Genomic DNA, 21467 nt, shown 5'->3' with positions numbered 1-21467 from the left:
TGCAGCGGCACCGGCACCCCAGCGGCAGCTGGAGGAGGGAGTGGGACGCCCAGAAACCACCGGCCCTGTGCGTTTGGGGGGAAAAAACCGGATTTTGGGAAAAAAAATGGGGTTTTTAGGAGAAAAAATGGGGTTTTTAGGAAAAAAAATGGGATTTTTAGGAAAAAAAATGGGATTTTTAGAGGGAAAAATGGGATTTTTAGGGGGAAAAATGGGATTTTGGGGGGGGGAATGGGATTTGGGGAAAAATCCCGGGGTTTTGGGAAAAAAAATGGGATTTTTGGGGAAAAAAATGGGGTTTTTAGGAGAAAAAATGGGATTTTTTGGGGGGAAAATAGGATTTTTAGAGGGAAAAATGGGATTTTTTAGGGGAAAAATGGGATTTTTAGGGGGAAAAATGAGATTTGGGAGAAAAAAATGGGATTTTGGGAAAAATTTTGGGGAAAAAATGGGATTTTTTTGGGGAAAAAATGGGATTTTTATGGAAAAAATTTGGGGGAAAAAATGGGATTTTTTGGGGAAAAAATGGGATTTTTATGGAAAAAATTTGGGGAAAAAATGGGATTTTTATGGAAAAAATTTGGGGAAAAAATGGGATTTTTTGGGGAAAAAATGGGATTTTTATGGAAAAAATTTGGGGAAAAAATGGGATTTTTTTGGGGAAAAAACGGGATTTTTATGGAAAAAATTTGGGGAAAAAATGGGATTTTTAGAGGGAAAAATGGGATTTTTCGGGATAAAAATGGGATTTTTTAGGATAAAAATGGGATTTTTTGGGATAAAAAATGGGATTTTTTGGGATAAAACTGGGATTTTAAGGAAAAAACCCCCAGGATTTTGGGCGGAGAAAGGGGAAATTGGGGCAAAGTTGGGATTTTGGGGCTGGATTTGGGGGAATTGCGGGGATTTTGGGGGGTTTGGGAAGGGGAACGGGAGCGGACGGAGCGCGAGCGCCTGCAGCGGCACCGGCACCCCAGCGGCAGCTGGAGGAGGGAGTGGGACGCCCAGAAACCACCGGCCATGTGCGTTTGGGGGGAAAAAACGGGATTTTGGGAAAAAAAACGGGAAAAAAATGGGAATTTGGGAAAAAAAATGGGATTTTTAGAGGGAAAAATGGGATTTTTAGGGGGAAAAATGAGATTTGGGAGAAAAAAATGGGATTTTGGGAAAAATTTTGGGGAAAAAATGGGATTTTTTTGGGGAAAAAATGGGATTTTTATGGAAAAAATTTGGGGAAAAAATGGGATTTTTATGGAAAAAATTTGGGGGAAAAAATGGGATTTTTTTTGGGAAAAAATGGGATTTTTATGGAAAAAATTTGGGGGAAAAAATGGGATTTTTTGGGGAAAAACGGGATTTTTATGGAAAAAATTTGGGGAAAAAATGGGATTTTTAGAGGGAAAAATGGGATTTTTCGGGATAAAAATGGGATTTTTTAGGATAAAAAATGGGATTTTTTGGCATAAAAAATGGGATTTTTTGGGATAAAAATTTTTAAGGAAAAAACCCCCAGGATTTTGGGCGGAGAAAGGGGAAATTGGGGCAAAGTTGGGATTTTGGGGCTGGATTTGGGGGAATTGCGGGGATTTTGGGGGGTTTGGGAAGGGGAACGGGAGCGGACGGAGCGCGAGCGCCTGCAGCGGCACCGGCACCCCAGCGGCAGCTGGAGGAGGGAGTGGGACGCCCAGAAACCACCGGCCATGTGCGTTTGGGGGGAAAAAACGGGATTTTGGGAAAAAAAACGGGAAAAAAATGGGAATTTGGGAAAAAAAATGGGATTTTTAGAGGGAAAAATGGGATTTTTAGGGGGAAAAATGAGATTTGGGAGAAAAAAATGGGATTTTGGGAAAAATTTTGGGGAAAAAATGGGATTTTTTTGGGGAAAAAATGGGATTTTTATGGAAAAAATTTGGGGAAAAAATGGGATTTTTATGGAAAAAATTTGGGGGAAAAAATGGGATTTTTTTTGGGAAAAAATGGGATTTTTATGGAAAAAATTTGGGGGAAAAAATGGGATTTTTTGGGGAAAAACGGGATTTTTATGGAAAAAATTTGGGGAAAAAATGGGATTTTTAGAGGGAAAAATGGGATTTTTCGGGATAAAAATGGGATTTTTTAGGATAAAAAATGGGATTTTTTGGCATAAAAAATGGGATTTTTTGGGATAAAAATTTTTAAGGAAAAAACCCCCAGGATTTTGGGCGGAGAAAGGGGAAATTGGGGCAAAGTTGGGATTTTGGGGCTGGATTTGGGGGAATTGCGGGGATTTTGGGGGGTTTGGGAAGGGGAACGGGAGCGGACGGAGCGCGAGCGCCTGCAGCGGCACCGGCACCCCAGCGGCAGCTGGAGGAGGGAGTGGGACGCCCAGAAACCACCGGCCCTGTGCGTTTGGGGGGAAAAAACCGGATTTTGGGAAAAAAACCGGGAATTTTAGGAGAAAAAATGGGATTTTTAGGAGAAAAAATGGGATTTTTATGGAAAAAAATGGGATTTTTTGGGGGGAAAATGGGATTTTTAGGGGGAAAAATGAGATTTTTTTTGGGGAAAATGGGTTTTGGGAAAAAAATGGGATTTTTAGGAAAAAAAATGGGATTTTTAGGAAAAAAAATGGGATTTTTAGAGGGAAAAATGGGATTTTTAGGGGGAAAAATGGGATTTTTAGAGGGAAAAATGGGATTTTTTAGGGGAAAAATGGGAATTTTGGGGGGGAAAAATGAGATTTGGGAGAAAAAAATGGGATTTTGGGAAAAATTTGGGGGAAAAAATGGGATTTTTTGGGGAAAAAATGGGATTTTTATGGAAAAAATTTGGGGGAAAAAATGGGATTTTTTGGGGAAAAAATGGGATTTTTATGGAAAAAATTTGGGGAAAAAATGGGATTTTTATGGAAAAAATTTGGGGAAAAAACGGGATTTTTATGGAAAAAATTTGGGGAAAAAATGGGATTTTTAGAGGGAAAAATGGGATTTTTTGGGATAAAACTGGGATTTTTTGGGATTAAAACTGGGATTTTTTAGGATAAAAATGGGATTTTTTGGGATAAAAATGGGATTTTAAGGAAAAAACCCCCAGGATTTTGGGCGGAGAAAGGGGAAATTGGGGCAAAGTTGGGATTTTGGGGCTGGATTTGGGGGAATTGCGGGGATTTTGGGGGGTTTGGGAAGGGGAACGGGAGCGGACGGAGCGCGAGCGCCTGCAGCGGCACCGGCACCCCAGCGGCAGCTGGAGGAGGGAGTGGGACGCCCAGAAACCACCGGCCGTGTGCGTTTGGGGGGAATTCCCAGGGTTTTGGGAAAAAAAACGGGAAAAAAATGGGAATTTTGGAAAAAAAATGGGATTTTTAGGAAAAAAAATTGAATTTTTGGGGAAAAAAATGGGATTTTTAGAGGGAAAAATGGGATTTTTAGAGGGAAAAATTGGATTTTTGGAGATAAAAATTTGATTTTGGGGGGGAAAATGGGATTTGGGGAAAAATCCTGGAGTTTTGGGAAAAAAAATGGGATTTTTGGGAAAAAAATGGGAATTTTAGGAGAAAAAATGGGATTTTTAGAGGGAAAAATGGGATTTTTTGGGGGGAAAATGGGATTTTTAGAGGGAAAAATGGGATTTTTTTGGGGGAAAAAATGGGATTTTTATGGAAAAAATTTGGGGGAAAAAATGGGATTTTTTGGGGAAAAAATGGGATTTTTATGGAAAAAATTTGGGGAAAAAATGGGATTTTTCGGGATAAAAATGGGATTTTTTAGGATAAAAAATGGGATTTTTTAGCATAAAAAATGGGATTTTTTGGGATAAAAATGGGATTTTAAGGAAAAAACCCCCAGGATTTTGGGCGGAGAAAGGGGAAATTGGGGCAAAGTTGGGATTTTGGGGCTGGATTTGGGGGAATTGCGGGGATTTTGGGGGGTTTGGGAAGGGGAACGGGAGCGGACGGAGCGCGAGCGCCTGCAGCGGCACCGGCACCCCAGCGGCAGCTGGAGGAGGGAGTGGGACGCCCAGAAACCACCGGCCCTGGGCGTTTGGGGGCAAAAATGGGGATTTTGGGAAAAAAAATGTGATTTTTGGGAAAAAAAATGGGGTTTTTGGGAAAAAAAATTGAATTTTTTAGGGAAAAAATGGGATTTTTTAGGGGGAAAATGGGATTTTTTGGGGGGAAAATGGGATTTTTGGGGAAAAAAATGGGGTTTTTAGAGGAAAAAATGGGATTTTTAGAGGGAAAAATGGGATTTTTTGGGGGGAAAATGGGATTTTTAGAGGGAAAAATGGGATTTTTTTGGGGGAAAAAATGGGATTTTTATGGAAAAAATTTGGGGGAAAAAATGGGATTTTTTGGGGAAAAAATGGGATTTTTATGGAAAAAATTTGGGGAAAAAATGGGATTTTTATGGAAAAAATTTGGGGAAAAAATGGGATTTTTTGGGGAAAAAATGGGATTTTTATGGAAAAAATTTGGGGAAAAAATGGGATTTTTTGGGGAAAAAATGGGATTTTTATGGAAAAAATTTGGGGAAAAAATGGGATTTTTTTGGGAAAAAACGGGATTTTTTATGGAAAAAATTTGGGGAAAAAATGGGATTTTTAGAGGGAAAAATGGGATTTTTCGGGATAAAAATGGGATTTTTTAGGATAAAAAATGGGATTTTTTGGCATAAAAAATGGGATTTTTTGGGATAAAACTGGGATTTTAAGGAAAAAACCCCCAGGATTTTGGGCGGAGAAAGGGGAAATTGGGGCAAAGTTGGGATTTTGGGGCTGGATTTGGGGGAATTGCGGGGATTTTGGGGGGTTTGGGAAGGGGAACGGGAGCGGACGGAGCGCGAGCGCCTGCAGCGGCACCGGCACCCCAGCGACAGCTGGAGGAGGGAGTGGGACGCCCAGAAACCACCGGCCCTGTGCGTTTGGGGGGAAAAAACGGGATTTTGGGAAAAAAATTGAATTTTTGGGAAAAAAAATGGGGTTTTTAGGAGAAAAAATGGGGTTTTTAGGAAAAAAAATGGGATTTTTAGAGGGAAAAATGGGATTTTTAGGGGGAAAAATGAGATTTTTAGGGGGAAAAATGGGATTTTGGGGGGGAAAATGGGATTTGGGGAAAAATCCCAGGGTTTTGGGAAAAAAAATGGGATTTTTGGGGAAAAAAATGGGATTTTTTAGGGAAAAAATGGGGTTTTTTAGGGAAAAATGGGATTTTTAGAGGGAAAAATGGGATTTTTAGAGGGAAAAATGAGATTTTTTTGGGGGAAAATGGGATTTGGGGAAAAATCCCGGGGTTTTGGGAAAAAAAATGGGATTTTTGGGGAAAAAAATGGGGTTTTTAGAGGGAAAAATGGGATTTTTAGAGGGAAAAATGGGATTTTTAGAGGGAAAAATGGGATTTTGGGGGGGAAAATGGGATTTGGGGAAAAATCCCGGGGTTGTGGGAAAAAAAATGGGATTTTTGGGGAAAAAAATGGGATTTTTAGAGGGAAAAATGGGATTTTTAGAGGGAAAAATTGGATTTTTGGAGATAAAAATTTGATTTTGGGGGGGAAATGGGATTTGGGGAAAAATCCTGGAGTTTTGGGAAAAAAAATGGGATTTTTAGGAGAAAAAATGGGATTTTTAGAGGGAAAAATGGGATTTTTTGGGGGGAAAATGGGATTTTTAGAGGGAAAAATGAGATTTTTTTGGGGGAAAATGGGATTTGGGGAAAAATCCCGGGGTTTTGGAAAAAAAAATGGGATTTTTGGGGAAAAAAATTGAATTTTTTAGGGAAAAAATGGGGTTTTTTAGGGAAAAATGGGATTTTTAGAGGGAAAAATGAGATTTTTAGAGGGAAAAATTGGATTTTTGGAGATAAAAATTTGATTTTGGGGGGGAAAATGGGATTTGGGGAAAAATGCCGGGGTTTTGGGAAAAAAAATGGTGTTTTTAGGAGAAAAAATGGGATTTTTAGGAAAAAAAATGTGATTTTTAGGGAAAAAAATGGGATTTTTAGAGGGAAAAATGGGATTTTTAGAGGGAAAAATGGGATTTTTGAGATAAAAATGGGATTTTTGGGATAAAAATGGGATTTTTTGGGATAAAAATGGGATTTTTGGGGAAAAAAATTGAGAAAAAATGGGATTTTTAGGAAAAAAAATGGGATTTTTAGAGGGAAAAATGGGAATTTTGGGAGGGAAAATGGGATTTGGGGAAAAATTCCGGGGTTTTGGGAAAAAAAATTGAGTTTTTGGGAAAAAAATGGGGTTTTTAGGAGAAAAAATGGGGTTTTTAGGAGAAAAAATGGGATTTTTAGGAAAAAAAATGGGATTTTTAGAGGGAAAAATGGGGTTTTTAGGGGGAAAAATGGGATTTTTTTGGGGGAAAAATTAGATTTGGGGGAAAAAAATGGGATTTTGGGAAAAATTTTGGGGAAAAAATGGGATTTTAGAGGAAAAAATGGGATTTTAGAGTTAAAAATGGGATTTTTTGGGAAAAAATGAGATTTTTAGGGGGAAAAATGGAATTTTTAGGATAAAAATGGGATTTTGAGGGATAAAAATGGGATTTTTTAGGGAAAAAATGGGATTTTTTGGGATAAAAATGGGATTTTGGGAAAAAAAACCTCGGAATTTTGGAGGAAAAATGGATTTGGGGATGGATTTGGGAATTTTGGGGTTCCCAGATCAATTTTGGGATTAAATTTGGGATCCTGGGATGGATTTTGGGGATGGATTTTGGGATTTTGGGCTGAATTTTGGTATTTTGGGGTGGATTTTGGGCTAAATTTGGGATTTTGGGCTGAATTTCGGGATTTTGGGGTGGATTTTGGGCTGAATTTTGGGATTTTGGGGTGGATTTGGGGATAAATTTGGGATTTTTGGGTTGGATTTTGGGAATTTTGGGCTGAATTTGGGGATTTTTGGGGTCCTGGGATGGATTTTGGGGGGATTTTGGGCTGAAATTTGGAATTTTGGGCGGAATTTGGGGATTTTGGGGGGATTTTGGGCTGAAATTTGGGAATTTTGGGCTGAATTTGGGGATTTTGGGCTGAATTTCGGGATTTTGGGTTGGATTTTGGGATAAATTTGGGATTTTTGGGTTGGATTTTGGGGATTTTGGGCTGAATTTGGGGGTTTTGGGGGTCCTGGGATGGATTTTGGGCTGAAATTTGGAATTTTGGGCTGAATTTGAGGATTTTGGGGTGGATTTTGGGATAAATTTCGGGATTTTGGGCTGAATTTGGGGATTTTGGGATGGATTTTGGGCTGAATTTGGGGATTTTTGGGATGGATTTTGGGCTAAATTTGGGATTTTTGGGTTGGATTTTGGGAATTTTGGGCTGAATTTGGGGATTTTGGGCTGAATTTTGGGCTGAATTTCGGGATTTTGGGGTGGATTTTGGGCTGAAATTTGGGAATTTTGGGCTGAATTTGGGAATTTCGGGCTGAATTTGGGAATTTCGGGCTGAATTTGGGGATTTTTTGGGGGTCCCACCTCTGCCCCTCCCCCCCCTCAGGTTTTCGGGGCTCCCGGAGGATCCGGAGGGGGGGGGAGGGGCTCCCCCCGCCCCCCCCCGGGGGCAGCTCCGGCCCCTCCCCCACCCCCAGCGCCGCAGGAGGGGCCGCGCCGGGGGGGGAGGGGCCTACAGGTGAGGGGGGAGGGGCCTACAGGTGAGGGGGAGGGGCCTACAGGTGAGGGGGAGGGGCCTACAGGTGAGGGGGAGGGGCCTACAGGTGAGGGGGAGGGGCCTACAGGTGAGGGGGAGGGGCCTACAGGTGAGGGGGAGGGGCCTACAGGTGAGGGGGAGGGGCCTACAGGTGAGGGGGAGGGGCCTACAGGTGAGGGGGAGGGGCGGGGACGGCATTGGGGAATTTCCGGGAATTTTTTGGGGAATTTTGGGAATTTTGGGGGGAATTTTGGGGAATTTTTGGGGAATTTTTTGGGGAATTTTTGGGAATTTTGGGGGGAATTTCCGGGAATTTTTTGGGAATTTTTTTTGGAATTTTGGGAAATTTTTTGGGGAATTTTTTGGGGAATTTTTGGGGAATTTTTTTTGAATTTTGGGAATTTTGGGGGAATTTTTTGGGGAATTTTTGGGATTTTTTTTTTTTTAATTTTGAGGAATTTTGGGGGGTCCTGGGAGGGAATTTTGGGAAAATTTTGGGAATTTTGGGGTCCTGGGGGGGAATTTTGGGAAAATTTTGGGAATTTTGGGGGTCCTGGGGAAGAATTTGGGGAAAATTCTGGGAATTTTGGGGATGTTGGGGGGGTCCTGGGGAAGAATTTGGGGGAAATTTTGGGAATTTTGGGGTCCTGGGAGGAATTTTTGGGAATCTGGGGGGGATTTTTAAGGAAAATTTTGGGAATTTTGGGGTCCTGGGAAGGATTTTTGGGATTTTTGGGAATTTTGGGAATTTTTTTGGGAATTTTGGGGGGGTCCTGGGAGAGATTCCCGATTTTTTTTCCATGGATTTCATTCCCAGTTTCCACGACGATCGCTGGGAGCCGCAGCCGGAGAGCCCCGAGGTGAGCCCGGAATTCCTGGAATTTTGGGAATTTTTGGGGAATTTTGGGGCATTTTGGGGATTTTTTGGGGAATTTTGGGGATTTTTTGGGGAATTTTGGGGATTTTTTGGGGAATTTTGGGATTTTTGGGGAATTTTGGGGAATTTTTGGGGAATTTTTTGGAATTTTGGGGATTTTTTTGTGGGAATTTTGGGATTTTCTCGGAGTTTTTGGGGAGGATTTTTGGGAATTCTGTGGGAATTTTGGTGGAATTTTCTCAGGATTTTTGGGGAATTTTTCTGGGGTTTTTTTGGGAATTCTCTGGGATTTTTTGGGAATTCTCCTGGGAATTTTTTTGGGAATTTTCCCGGGAATTTTTTGGGAATTCTCCCGGGTTTTTTGGGCAATTTTCCCGGGGTTTTCTGGGAATTCTCCCGGGTTTTTTTGGGAATTCTCCCGGGGTTTTTTTGGGCAATTTTCCCGGGTTTTTTTTGGGATTTTTCCCGGGTTTTTTTTTGGGAATTCTCTGGGAATTTTCCCGGGGTTTTTTTGGGATTTTTCCCGGGGTTTTTTTGGGAATTCTCCCAGGGTTTTTTGGGAATTCTCTGGGATTTTTGGGGGGAATTTTCCCGGGATTTTTTGGGAATTTTCCCGGGGTTTTTTGGGCAATTTTTTGGGTTTTTTTGGGATTTTTCCCGGGTTTTTTTTTGGGAATTCTCTGGGATTTTTTGGGGAATCCTCTGGGGTTTTTTGGGAATTCTCTGGGAATTTTCCCGGGGTTTTTTTGGCATTTTTCCCGGGTTTTTTTTGGGAATTCTCTGGGAATTTTCCCGGGGTTTTTTTTGGGATTTTTCCCGGGTTTTTTGGGAATTCTCTTGGGAATTTTTTGGGGAATTTTCCCGGGTGTTTTTTTGGGAATTTTCCCGGGGTTTTTTGGGAATTCTCTTGGGAATTTTTGGGGGAATTTTCCGGGGGTTTTTTGGGGAATTCTCTGGGATTTTTTTGGGAATTCTCCCAGGGTTTTTTGGGAATTCTCTGGGATTTTTTGGGAATTTTCCCGGGGTTTTTTTGGGGAATTCTCTGGGATTTTTGGGGAATTCTCCCGGATTTTTTGGGAATTCTCTGGGATTTTTTGGGGGAATTTTCCCGGGGTTTTTTTTGGGATTTTTTGGGAATTCTCCCCTCAGGAATTTCGTGCCCTCCCCTCCCCCGCAGGTTCCGGGGAAGGTTCCGGAAGCGGCTCCGGGGGCTCCGGGGTCCCCGGGGGATTCGGATCAATGGGAGGACGTGAGCGAGGAGGAGGAAGAGGAGCCCGGGGACCCCCCCAGTGCGTCCCAGTTCAAACCAGTTCAAATCAGTAACCCCCAGGGACCCCCCCAGTGCGTCCCAGTTCAAACCAGTTCAAACCAGTAACCCCCAGGGACCCCCCGGGACCCCCCCAGTGCGTCCCAGTTCAAACCAGTTCAAACCAGTAACCCCCAGGGACCCCCCCGGTGCGTCCCAGTTCAAACCAGTTCAAACCAGTAACCCCCAGGGACCCCCCCAGTGCGTCCCAGTTCAAACCAGTTCATCCCAGTAACCCCCAGGGACCCCCCCAGTGCGTCCCAGTTCAAACCAGTTCAAACCAGTTACCCCCCGGGACCCCCCCAATGCGTCCCAGTTCAAACCAGTTCAAACCAGTAACCCCCAGGGACCCCCCCAGTGCGTCCCAGTTCAAACCAGTTCAAACCAGTTCAAACCAATAACCCCCAGGAACCCCCCGGGACCCCCCCAGTGCGTCCCAGTTCAAACCAGTAACCCCCCAGGACCCCCCCAGTTCAAACCAGTTCAAACCAGTTCAAACCAGTTACCCCCAGGGACCCCCCCCAGTTCAAACCAGTAACTCCCAGTAACCCCCCGGGACCCCCCCAGTGCGTCCCAGTTCAAACCAGTTCAAACCAGTTCAAACCAGTAACCCCCCGGGACCCCCCCAGTGCGTCCCAGTTCAAACCAGTTCAAACCAGTAACCCCCAGGGACCCCCCAGGGACCCCCCCAGTGCGTCCCAGTTCAAACCAGTTCAAACCAGTAACCCCCAGTAACCCCCAGGGACCCCCCCAGTTCAAACCAGTTCAAACCAGTTCGAACCAGTAACCCCCAGGGACCCCCCAGGACCCCCCCAGTTCAAACCAGTTCATCCCAGTCGCGCCCCCAGTGCGTCCCAGTTCAAACCAGTTCAAACCAGTTCAAACCAGTTCAAACCAGTTCAAACCAGTAACTCCCAGTAACCCCCTGGGACCCCCCCAGTGCGTCCCAGTTCAAACCAGTTCAAACCAGTAACCCCCAGGACCCCCCCAGTTCAAACCAGTTCAAACCAGTTCAAACCAGTAACCCCCAGGGACCCCCCCAGTTCAAACCAGTTCAAACCAGTTCAAACCAGTTCGAACCAGTAACCCCCCGGGACCCCCCCAGTTCAAACCAGTTCAAACCAGTAACCCCCCGGGACCCCCCCAGTGCGTCCCAGTTCAAACCAGTTCAAACCAGTTCGAACCAGTAACCCCCAGGGACCCCCAGGGACCCCCCCAGTTCAAACCAGTTCAAACCAGTTCAAACCAGTTCAAACCAGTTCAAACCAGTAACCCCCAGGGACCCCCCCAGTTCAAACCAGTTCAAACCAGTTCAAACCAGTAACCCCCAGGGACCCCCCCAGTTCAAACCAGTAACCCCCAGTGACCCCCAGGGACCCCCCGGGACCCCCCCAGTTCAAACCAGTTCATCCCAGTCCCTCCCCCAGTGCTCCCAGTTCAAACCAGTTCATCCCAGTCCCTCCCCCAGTGCTCCCAGTTCAAACCAGTGCTCCCAGTTCATCCCAGTCTCTCCCCCAGGACCGCCCCCCCCCGCCCCTCCCCCGCCTGAGGGGGGGGTCCCGGAGCCGCCCCTCCCCCCCCCGGAGCCCAGCGGGACCCCCCCCGACGGTACTGGGGGAACTGGGAGGGACTGGGGGGCACTGGGAGGGAACTGGGAGGGGACTGGGAGGGACTGGGAGGGACTGGGGGGCACTGGGAGGGACTGGGAGGGACTGGGAGGGACTGGGAGGGACTGGGGGGCACTGGGAGGGACTGGGAGGGACTGGGAGGGGACTGGGAGGGGATTTTGGGGGGACTGGGGGGGACTGGGGGGCACTGGGAGGGAACTGGGAGGGACTGGGATGGACTGGGAGGGGATTTTGGGGGGACTGGGAGGGGATTTTGGGGGGACTGGGAGGGGATTTGGGGTTACTGGGATGAACTGGGAGGGACTGGGATGAACTGGGAGGGATTTTGGGGTTACTGGGAGGGACTGGGATGAACTGGGAGGGACTGGGAGAGATTTTGGGGTTACTGGGACGAGCTGGGAGGGGGTTTTGGGTTACTGGGATGGACTGGGAGGGACTGGGAGGGACTGGGAGGGGATTTTGGGGGGACTGGGAGGGACTGGGACAAACTGGGAGGGACTGGGAGGGGATTTTGGGGTTACTGGGATGAACTGGGAGGGACTGGGATGAACTGGGAGGGATTTTGGGGTTACTGGGATGAACTGGGATGAACTGGGAGGAACTGGGAGGGGGTTGGGGGCTGCTGGGGGTCACTGGTGGTTACTGGTCTGTACTGGGAGGCACCGGAGGGGGTCGTTGGGGGGGGGTTGTTACTGGTTTATACTGGTTTAAACTGGTTTAAACTGGTTCAAACTGGTTTCTAAACTGGTTTAAACTGGTTTAAACTGGTTTAAACCGGTTTAAACTGGTTTCTAAACTGGTTTAAACTGGTTTAAACTGGTTTATATGGGTTTTAACTGGTTTATACTGGTCTGTACCGGTGCACAGTGGTTTAAACCGGTTTAAACTGGTTTAAACTGGTTTCTAAACTGGTTTAAACTGGTTTAAACTGGTTTATATGGGTTTTAACTGGTTTATACTGGTCTGTACCGGTGCACAGTGGTTTAAACCGGTTCAAACTGGTTTAAAGTGGTTCAAACTGGTTTCTAAACTGGTTTAAACTGGTTTGTATGGGTTTTAACTGGTTTATACTGGTCTGTACTGGTACACACTGGTTTAAACTGGTTTAAACTGGTTTATACTGGTCTGTACCGGTGCACAGTGGTTTAAACCGGTTTAAACTGGTTCAAACTGGTTCAAACTGGTTTATATGGGTTCAAACTGGTTTCTAAACTGGTTTAAACTGGTTTAAACTGGTTCAAACTGGTTTCTAAACTGGTTTAAACTGGTTTAAACCCGTTTATTCTGGTTCAAACGGGTTTATACTGGTTCAAACTGGTTTGAACCGGTTTATACTGGTTCGAACTGGTTCAAACTGGTTCAAACTGGTTCAAACTGGTCCATACTGGTGCCGTTCCCAGCAGCGCCGGGGGTGGAGATCTCGGATTTCCAGAGGGTTCGTTTCCGTAAGAGCTCCCCTCCCCCACCCTGAGCCCAAACGCCCCAAAAACCCCAAAAATTCCCCCCAAAAAATTCCCCCAAAAATTCACAAAAATTCCTAAAAATTCCCAAAAATCCCCAAAAATTCCCAAAAAAATTCTCCCCAAAAATTCACAAAAATTCACAAAATTAAAAAAAAAAATCCCCAAAAATCCCCAAAAAATCCCCCAAAATCCCCCCCCAAAAACAGCCCCAGGAGCCCCAAAAATCCCCAAAAATTCCCCAAAAAAATTCCCCCAAAATTCCCAAAAATCCCCAAAATTCACAAAATTAAAAAAAGAGTCCCAAAATTCCAAAAAAATCCCCCCCCCAAAACAGCCCCAGGAGCCCCAAAAATCCCCCCCAAACCCCAAAAATTCCCCCAAAAAATTCCCAAAAAAATTTCCAAAAACTCCCCAAAATCCCAAAAGTTCACAAAATTAAAAAAAGAGTCCCAAAATTCAAAAAAAATCCCCCAAATCCCCCCCAAAACCAGCCCCAAAATCCCCCAAAAAATCCCCACAAAATCCCCAAAAATTCCCCCCCAAAAAATCCCAAAATTCAAAAAAATCCCCCCAAAAAATCCCCAGAATTCCCAAAAAATCCCAAAAATTCCCCAAAATTCACAACAAAATCCCAAAATCCCAAAAAATTAAATTAAAAATCCCCCCAAAACAGCCCTGGGACCCCCAAAAATCCCTCAAAATCTCCCCAGGACCCCCCAAAACCCCCCCAGGACCCCCAAAAACCCCCAAAATTCCCTAAAAATCCCCCAAAAATCAAAAAAAATCCCCCCAAAAAACAGCCCCGGGACCCCCAAAATCCCTCAAAATCTCCCCAGGACCCCCAAAAACCCCCCCAGGACCCCCAAAACCCCCCCCGGGACCCCCAGCTGCTGCACTGACTCACCTGAGCTCACCTGGGCACATCTGGGGCACATCTGGGCACATCTGGAGCTCACCTGGACTCACCTGGGCGCTGCTTTTTGGCTCTGGGAGGGGCTTTGGGGGGAACTTTTGGGGTCTTTTGGGGTCTTTTTGGGGTCTCTGGGGGATTTTCGGGGCTGTTGCTGCCTGGAGCTGCTGGACTGACTCACCTGAGCTCACCTGGGCACACCTGGGCACATCTGGGGCACATCTGGACTCACTTGGAGCTCACCTGGACTCACCTGGGCGCTGCTTTTTGGCTCTGGGAGGGGCTTTGGGGGGAACTTTCGGGGTTTTTTGGGGTCTCTGAGGGATTTTCGGGGCTGTCGCTGCTGCACTGACTCACCTGAGCTCACCTGGGCACATCTGGGGCACATCTGGACTCACCTGAGCTCACCTGGACTCACCTGGGCGCTGATTTTTGGCTCTGGGTGCTGCTATTTTGGGTCTTTTTGGGGTTTTTTGGGGTCTCTGGGGGATTTTCGGGGCTGTCGCTGCTGCACTGACTCACCTGAGCTCACCTGGGCACATCTGGACTCACCTGGGCACATCTGGACTCACCTGGGCGCTGCTTTTTGGCTCTGGGTGCTGCTTTTTTGGGTCTTTTTGGGGTTTTTTTGGGGTCTCTGGGGGATTTTCGGGGCTGTCGCTGCCTGGAGCTGCTGCACTGACTCACCTGAGCTCACCTGGGCACATCTGGACACACCTGGGCACATCTGGACTCACCTGGGCGCTGCTTTTTGGCTCTGGGAGGGGCTTTGGGGGGAACTTTTGGGGTTTTTTGGGGTCTCTGAGGGATTTTCGGGGCTGTCGCTGCTGGACTGACTCACCTGAGCTCACCTGGGCACATCTGGGGCACATCTGGACTCACCTGGAGCTCACCTGGACTCACCTGGGCGCTGCTTTTTGGCTCTGGGTGCTGCTTTTTTGGGTCTTTTTGGGGTTTTTTGGGGTCTCTGGGGGATTTTTGGGGCTGTCGCTGCTGCACTGACTCACCTGAGCTCACCTGGGCACATCTGGACTCACCTGAGCGCTGCATTTTGGCTCTGGGTGCTGCTTTTTTGGGTCTTTTTGGGGTCTCTGGGGGATTTTCGGGGCTGTCGCTGCTGCACTGACTCACCTGAGCTCACCTGGGGCACATCTGGGGCACATCTGGACTCACCTGGACTCACCTGGGAGCTGCTTTTTGGCTCTGGGAGGGGATTTTTGGGGTCTCTGGGGGATTTTCGGGGCTGTCGCTGCTGCACTGACTCACCTGAGCTCACCTGGGGCACATCTGGACTCACCTGGGCACATCTGGACTCACCTGAGCTCACCTGGACTCACCTGGAGCTCACCTGCATTAAACTCATCCCGCCCCCGACCCACCCTGGCTGTGGTTTGGGGGTCTTGGGGGGTCCCAGACTCACCTGGGGGACCCCAAAAATCACCTGAGGGACCCCAAACCCACCTGGGGGACCCCAAAACTCACCTGGGGGGGCACCTGGGGGACCCCAAATCCACCTGGGGGACCCCAAATTCACCTGGGGGACCTCAAAATTCACCTGGGGGACCCCCATAACTCACCTGAGGGACCCCAAACCCACCTGGGGGACCCCAAAATTTATCTGGGGGACCCCAAATTCACCTGGGGGGGCACCTGGGGGGCCCCAGACTCACCTGAAGGATTTTGGGGATTTTTTGGGGGGTCTCCAGCCCCTTTTTTCTCTCTCTCTCCCCCCACAGGAGGAGCCAGCGACCCCCCCCAGGTGTGACGGGGGCGGGACCCCAAATCCCACCTGAGGGACCCCAAAAATCACCTGGGAACCCTCAAAATCCACCTGGGGGACCCCAAAAATCACCTGAGGGACCCCAAAAATCACCTGAGGGACCCCAAATCCCACCTGAGGGACCCCAAAATCCACCTGGGGGACCCCAAAAATCACCTGGGGGACCCCAAAATCCACCTGGGGACCCCAAGTCCCACCTGGGGGACCCCAAATCCCACCTGAGGGACCCCAAAAATCACCTGAGGGACCCCAAAAATCACCTGAGGGACCCCAAAATCCACCTGGGGGACCCCTAAAATCACCTGGGGGACCCCAAAAATCACCTGAGGGACCCCAAAATCCACCTGGGGGACCCCAAAAATCACCTGAGGGACCCCAAAATCCACCTGAGGGACCCCAAAATCCACCTGGGGGACCCCAAAAATCACCTGAGGGACCCCAAAAATCACCTGGGGGACCCCAAAAATCACCTGGGGGACCCCAAAAATTCACCTGGGGGACCCCAAATCCCACCTGAGACCCCCCCAGGTGTGACCAGGACCGGGTGGGACCCCAAAAATCCCCCAAAATTCACCTGGGGACCCCCAAATCCACCTGGGGACCCCCAAAATCCATCTGGGGACCCCTAAAATCCACCTGGGGACCCCTAAAATCCATCTGAGGACCCCCAAAATCCCCCCAAAATTCACCTGGGGACCCCCAAATCCACCTGGGGACCCCCAAAATCCATCTGGGGACCCCTAAAATCCACCTGGGGACCCCTAAAATCCATCTGAGGACCCCCAAAATCCCCCCAAAATTCACCTGGGGACCCCAAAATCCCACCTGAGACCCCCCCAGGTGTGACCAGGACCGGGTGGGACCCCAAAAATCCCCCAAAATTCACCTGGGGACCCCCAAAATCCATCTGGGGACCCCCAAAGCCCCCCAAAATCCATCTGAGGACCCTCAAATTCACCTGGGGACCCCCAAAATTCACCTGGGGACCCCCAAATCCACCTGGGGACCCTCAAAATTCACCTGGGGACCCCCAAAATCCCCCCAAAATCCACCTGGGGACCCCCAAAATTCACCTGAGGACCCCCAAATCCACCTGGGGACCCCCAAAATCCCCCCAAAATTCACCTGGGGACCCCTAAAATCCACCTGGGGACCCCCAAAATCCCACCCGAGACCCCCCCAGGTGTGACCGGGACCCCAAAACCCCCCTGGGGGTCTCCCCATCCCCCCCCGAGGGGATTTTGGGGTCTCCCCCTCCCCAATTTTGTCTTTTCCAAATAAAAATTCCAGAAAAATCTTCCGGATTCGTCTTTAATTTTTGGGGTCTCCCCCTCCCCCTTTCACCCCCAAAATCCCCAAAATTTTGAGGTTTTTACACAAAAAAAAAACCCCAAATTTTGAGTTTTTTACCCCAAATTTTGAGGAGTTTTTCCTCTAAAAAAATCCGAATTTTGAGGTTTTTTACCCTAAAAAAACCCGAATTTTGAGGGGTTTTTTACCCCAAATTCTGAGGATTTTTTCCTCTAAAAAAATCCAAATTTTGAGGGTTTTTTACCCCAAATTTTGAGGTTTTTTCCTCCAAATTTTGAGGTTTTTCCCTCTAAAAAAAGCCAAATTTTGAGGGTTTTTACCCAAAAAAAACCCCGAATTTTGAGGTTTTACTCCAAAAAAAACCCTCAAATTTTGAGGTTTTTTTCCTCTAAAAAACCCCCAAATTTTGAGGTTTCTCCCTCTAAAAAAACCCGAATTTTGAGGGGTTTTTACCCCAAATTTTGAGGTTTTTTCCTCTAAAAAAAAAACCAAATTTTGAGCTTTTTACCCCCAAAAAAACCCAAATTTTGAGGGTTTTTTACCCCAAAAAAAACCCAAACTTGGGGTTTTTTACCCCAAATTTTGAGCTTTTTCCCTCTAAAAAAACCCAAATTTTGAGGTTTTCCCCTCTTAAAAAAACCCAAATTTTGAGCTTTTTACCCCCAAAAAAACCCGAATTTTGAGGGATTTTTACCCCAAATTTTGGGGGTTTTTCCCTCTTAAAAAAACCCCAAATTTTGAGCTTTTTACCCAAAAAAAACCCGAATTTTGAGGGTTTTTTTACCCCAAATTTTGAGGTTTTTTCCTCTAAAAAAAACCCAAATTTTAAGGTTTTCCCCTCTTAAAAAAAACCCAAATTTTGAGCTTTTTACCCCAAAAAAACCCCGAATTTTGAGGGATTTTTACCCCAAATTTTGAGGGTTTTCCCTCTTAAAAAATCCCAAATTTTGACGTTTTTTACCCCCAAAAAAACCCCAAACTTGGGGTTTTTTGCCCCAAATTTTCAGGTGGGGGTATCCCCACCCCCCCCACCCAAATTTTGGGGTTCCCCGCCCCCCCAGGCCCCTCCCCCCCCCCTTTTTTGGGGTTTCCTTCCCCCCCCCGGGGTCATTTCCCCTTCTCCGCTTCCTCCAAAACCGCGGCGGCCGCTCCAGGTAAGGGGGGGAGGGGCGAATTTTGGGGGTCCCCGGGGGGTCTTGGGGACCCCTCCCCATCCAACCCAATTTTGGGGGGTCCCGACCTCATTTTTGGGGGGTTTCAACCCAAATTTTGGGGTTTTTTTGAGTCGTTTTTGGCCTCTTCATTCCCATTTTTGGCTTCTTAATTCCCATTTTTTGGGGGGGTCCCGTTGGTTTTTGGGGGGGTTTCTTCTCCCTGGGGGGTTTTGGGGACCCCTCCCAGCCCAGCCCGATTTGGGGAGGGGTCTCCAGCTCAATTTTGGGGGGTCCCAGGTTCATTTTTGGGTGTCTCAGCCTCATTTTTGGAGGTCTCCAGCTTGGTTTTTGGGGTTTTTTTGGGGTTTTCAGGCGCATTTTTGAGGTCTCCACCCCATTTTTGGGGGTCTCAGGTCCATTTTTGGGGGTCTCAGGTCCATTTTTGGGGGTCTCCAACCCCATTTTGGGGTTTTCCAGGCCCATTTTGGGGTTCTTGGCTCCATTTTTGGGATCTCCACCCCATTTTTGGGGGTCTCAGGACCATTTTTTGGGGGTCTCAGGTCCATTTTTGGGGGTCTCAGGTCCATTTTTGGGGGTCTCCACCCCATTTTTGGGGGTCTCCACCCCATTTTTGGGGGTCTCAGGTCCATTTTTGGGGGTCTCAGGTCCATTTTTTTGGGATCTCCACCCCATTTTTGGGGGTCTCCACCCCATTTTTGGGTGCCCCACCCCACAGAGCGAGGGTGGAGCTGCCCCTCCCCTCCCCCCCCCCCCAAGTTCCTCTCCCAAATTCTTGCGCCATCGGGGGTGGGGGAGGGGAGGATGAGGAAATTCCACTTCGAGGGGGGGAGGGGAGGGACACAGAAGGGTGGGGACCCCCAAAATGGGGCTGGAGACCCCAAAAATGGGGTGGGGACCCCAAAAATAAGGTTGGAGAAGGTCTTGGATTACCTGGAGAGGTGCAGAACCCCCCCTGACCAATCTCTGGTTGGGTTTGGTGACCTTTGGGAAGGTTCTAGATCACCTGGAGAGGTGAAGAACCCACCTTGGGATCTTCTAGATCACCTGGACAGGTGCAGAACCCACCTTGGGCTGGCTTTGGTGGCCTTTGGGAAGTTCTAGATCACCTGGACAGGTGCAGAACCCACCTTGGGAAGGTTCTAGATCACCTGGACAGGTGCAGAACCCACCTTGGGAAGGTTCTGGATCACCTGAGCAGGTGCAGAACCCACCTTGGGAAGGTTCTAGATCACCTGGACAGGTGCAGAACCCACCTTGGGAAGGTTCTGGATCACCTGAGCAGGTGCAGAACCCACCTTGACCAATCCCTGGCTGGGTTTGGTGACCTTTGGGAAGGTTCTAGATCACCTGGACAGGTGCAGAACCCACCTTGGGAAGTTCTGGACCACCTGGACAGGTGCAGAACCCACCTTGGGCTGGGTTTGGTGGCCTTTGGGAAGTTCTGGATCACCTGGACAGGTGCAGAACCCACCTTGGGCTGGGTTTGGTGGCCTTTGGGAAGTTCTGGATCACCTGGACAGGTGCAGAACCTCCCTTGACCAATCCCTGGCTGGGTTTGGTGACCTTTGGGATCTTCTGGATCACATGAACAGGTGCAGAACCCACCTTGGGAAGGTTCTAGATCACCTGGAGAGGTGCAGAACCCACCTTGGGCTGGGATTGGTGACCTTTGGGGAGTTCTGGATCACCTGGACAGGTGCAGAACCCACCTTGGGCTGGGTTTGGTGGCCTTTGGGAAGGTTCTGGACCACCTGGAGAGGTGCAGAACCCACCTTGGGGTCTTCTAGATCACCTGGACAGGTGCAGAACCCACCTTGGGCTGGGTTTGGTGACCTTTGGGAAGGTTCTGGATCACCTGGACAGGTGCAGAACCCCCCCTGACCAATCCCTGGCTGGGTTTGGTGACCTTTGGGAAGGTTCTAGATCACCTGGAGAGGTGAAGAACCCACCTTGGGAAGGTTCTAGATCACCTGGACAGGTGCAGAACCCACCTTGGGAAGGTTCTAGATCACCTGGACAGGTGCAGAACCCACCTTGGGCTGGCTTTGGTGACCTTTGGGATCTTCTGGATCACCTGGACAGGTGCAGAACCCACCTTGGGCTGGGTTTGGTGACCTTTGGGAAGGTTCTAGATCACCTGGAGAGGTGCAGAACCCACCTTGGGCTGGGTTTGGTGACCTTTGGGAAGGTTCTAGATCACCTGGACAGGTGCAGAACCCCCCCTGACCAATCCCTGGCTGGGTTTGGTGACCTTTGGGAAGGTTCTGGACCACCTGAGCAGGTGCAGAACCCACCTTGGGATCTTCTAGATCACCTGGACAGGTGCAGAACCCACCTTGGGCTGGCTTTGGTGGCCTTTGGGAAGTTCTAGATCACCTGGACAGGTGCAGAACCCACCTTGGGAAGGTTCTAGATCACCTGGAGAGGTGCAGAACCTCCCTTGGGCTGGGTTTGGTGACCTTTGGGAAGGTTCTAGATCACCTGGACAGGTGCAGAACCCACCTTGGGCTGGGTTTGGTGACCTTTGGGAAGTTCTAGATCACCTGGAGAGGTGAAGAACCCACCTTGGGATCTTCTGGATCACCTGGACAGGTGCAGAACCCACCTTGGGATCTTCTAGATCACCTGGACAGGTGCAGAACCCACCTTGGGCTGGCTTTGGTGACCTTTGGAAAGGTTCTAGATCACCTGGACAGGTGAAGAACCCACCTTGACCAATCCCTGGCTGGGTTTGGTGACCTTTGGGGAGTTCTGGATCACCTGGACAGGTGCAGAACCCACCTTGGGAAGGTTCTGGATCACCTGGACAGGTGCAGAACCCACCTTGGGAAGTTCTAGATCACCTGGACAGGTGCAGAACCCACCTTGGGATCTTCTAGATCACCTGAGCAGGTGAAGAACCCACCTTGACCAATCCCTGGCTGGGTTTGGTGACCTTTGGGAAGGTTCTAGATCACCTGGACAGGTGCAGAACCCACCTTGGGAAGGTTCTGGATCACCTGGACAGGTGCAGAACCCACCTTGGGCTGGGATTGGTGACCTTTGGGAAGGTTCTAGATCACCTGGACAGGTGCAGAACCCACCTTGGGCTGGGTTTGGTGACCTTTGGGAAGGTTCTAGATCACCTGGACAGGTGCAGAACCCACCTTGGGCTGGGTTTGGTGACCTTTGGGAAGGTTCTGGATCACCTGGACAGGTGCAGAACCCACCTTGGGCTGGGTTTGGTGACCTTTGGGAAGGTTCTGGACCACCTGGAGAGGTGAAGAACCCACCTTGGGATCTTCTAGATCACCTGAGCAGGTGCAGAACCCACCTTGGGCTGGCTTTGGTGACCTTTGGGAAGGTTCCTTCACCACCTGAGCAGGTGCAGAACCTCCCCTGACCCACCCC

General features: G+C 48.4%; 1 protein-coding gene across 1 annotated transcript; it reads left to right on the top strand.

Moving 5' to 3' along the window:
- The first annotated feature begins 1700 nt into the window (after window positions 1–1700).
- On the top strand, window positions 1701–16891 carry LOC147647399 (uncharacterized). Its single transcript, XM_086872028.1, has 8 exons — window positions 1701–1704; window positions 2286–2382; window positions 7478–7609; window positions 8445–8487; window positions 9682–9793; window positions 11329–11418; window positions 12839–12873; window positions 15548–16891. The coding sequence occupies exons 1-8, from the start codon at window positions 1701–1703 to the stop codon at window positions 15602–15604; spliced, it is 570 nt and encodes a 189-aa protein (XP_086728154.1). The 3' UTR covers window positions 15605–16891.
- The last annotated feature ends 4576 nt before the right edge of the window (window positions 16892–21467 follow it).

The sequence above is a fragment of the Cyanistes caeruleus genome, chromosome 38 (assembly GCF_971803275.1).
Source record: "Cyanistes caeruleus chromosome 38, bCyaCae1.hap1.1, whole genome shotgun sequence".
Taxonomy (NCBI): domain Eukaryota; kingdom Metazoa; phylum Chordata; class Aves; order Passeriformes; family Paridae; genus Cyanistes; species Cyanistes caeruleus.
The sequence above is the reverse complement of the archived record's forward strand: the minus strand, read 5'-3'. Positions and strand labels throughout refer to the sequence as shown.

What these genes read in the sequence shown, in the direction of transcription:
- LOC147647399 (XM_086872028.1), top strand. An exon ending in CGCAGCCGGAGAGCCCCGAG is followed by an intron (nt 8,488 to 9,681) that starts GTGAGCCCGGAA and finishes CCTCCCCCGCAG; the next exon opens with GTTCCGGGGAAGGTTCCGGA. An exon ending in CAGCGGGACCCCCCCCGACG is followed by an intron (nt 11,419 to 12,838) that starts GTACTGGGGGAA and finishes TGCCGTTCCCAG; the next exon opens with CAGCGCCGGGGGTGGAGATC.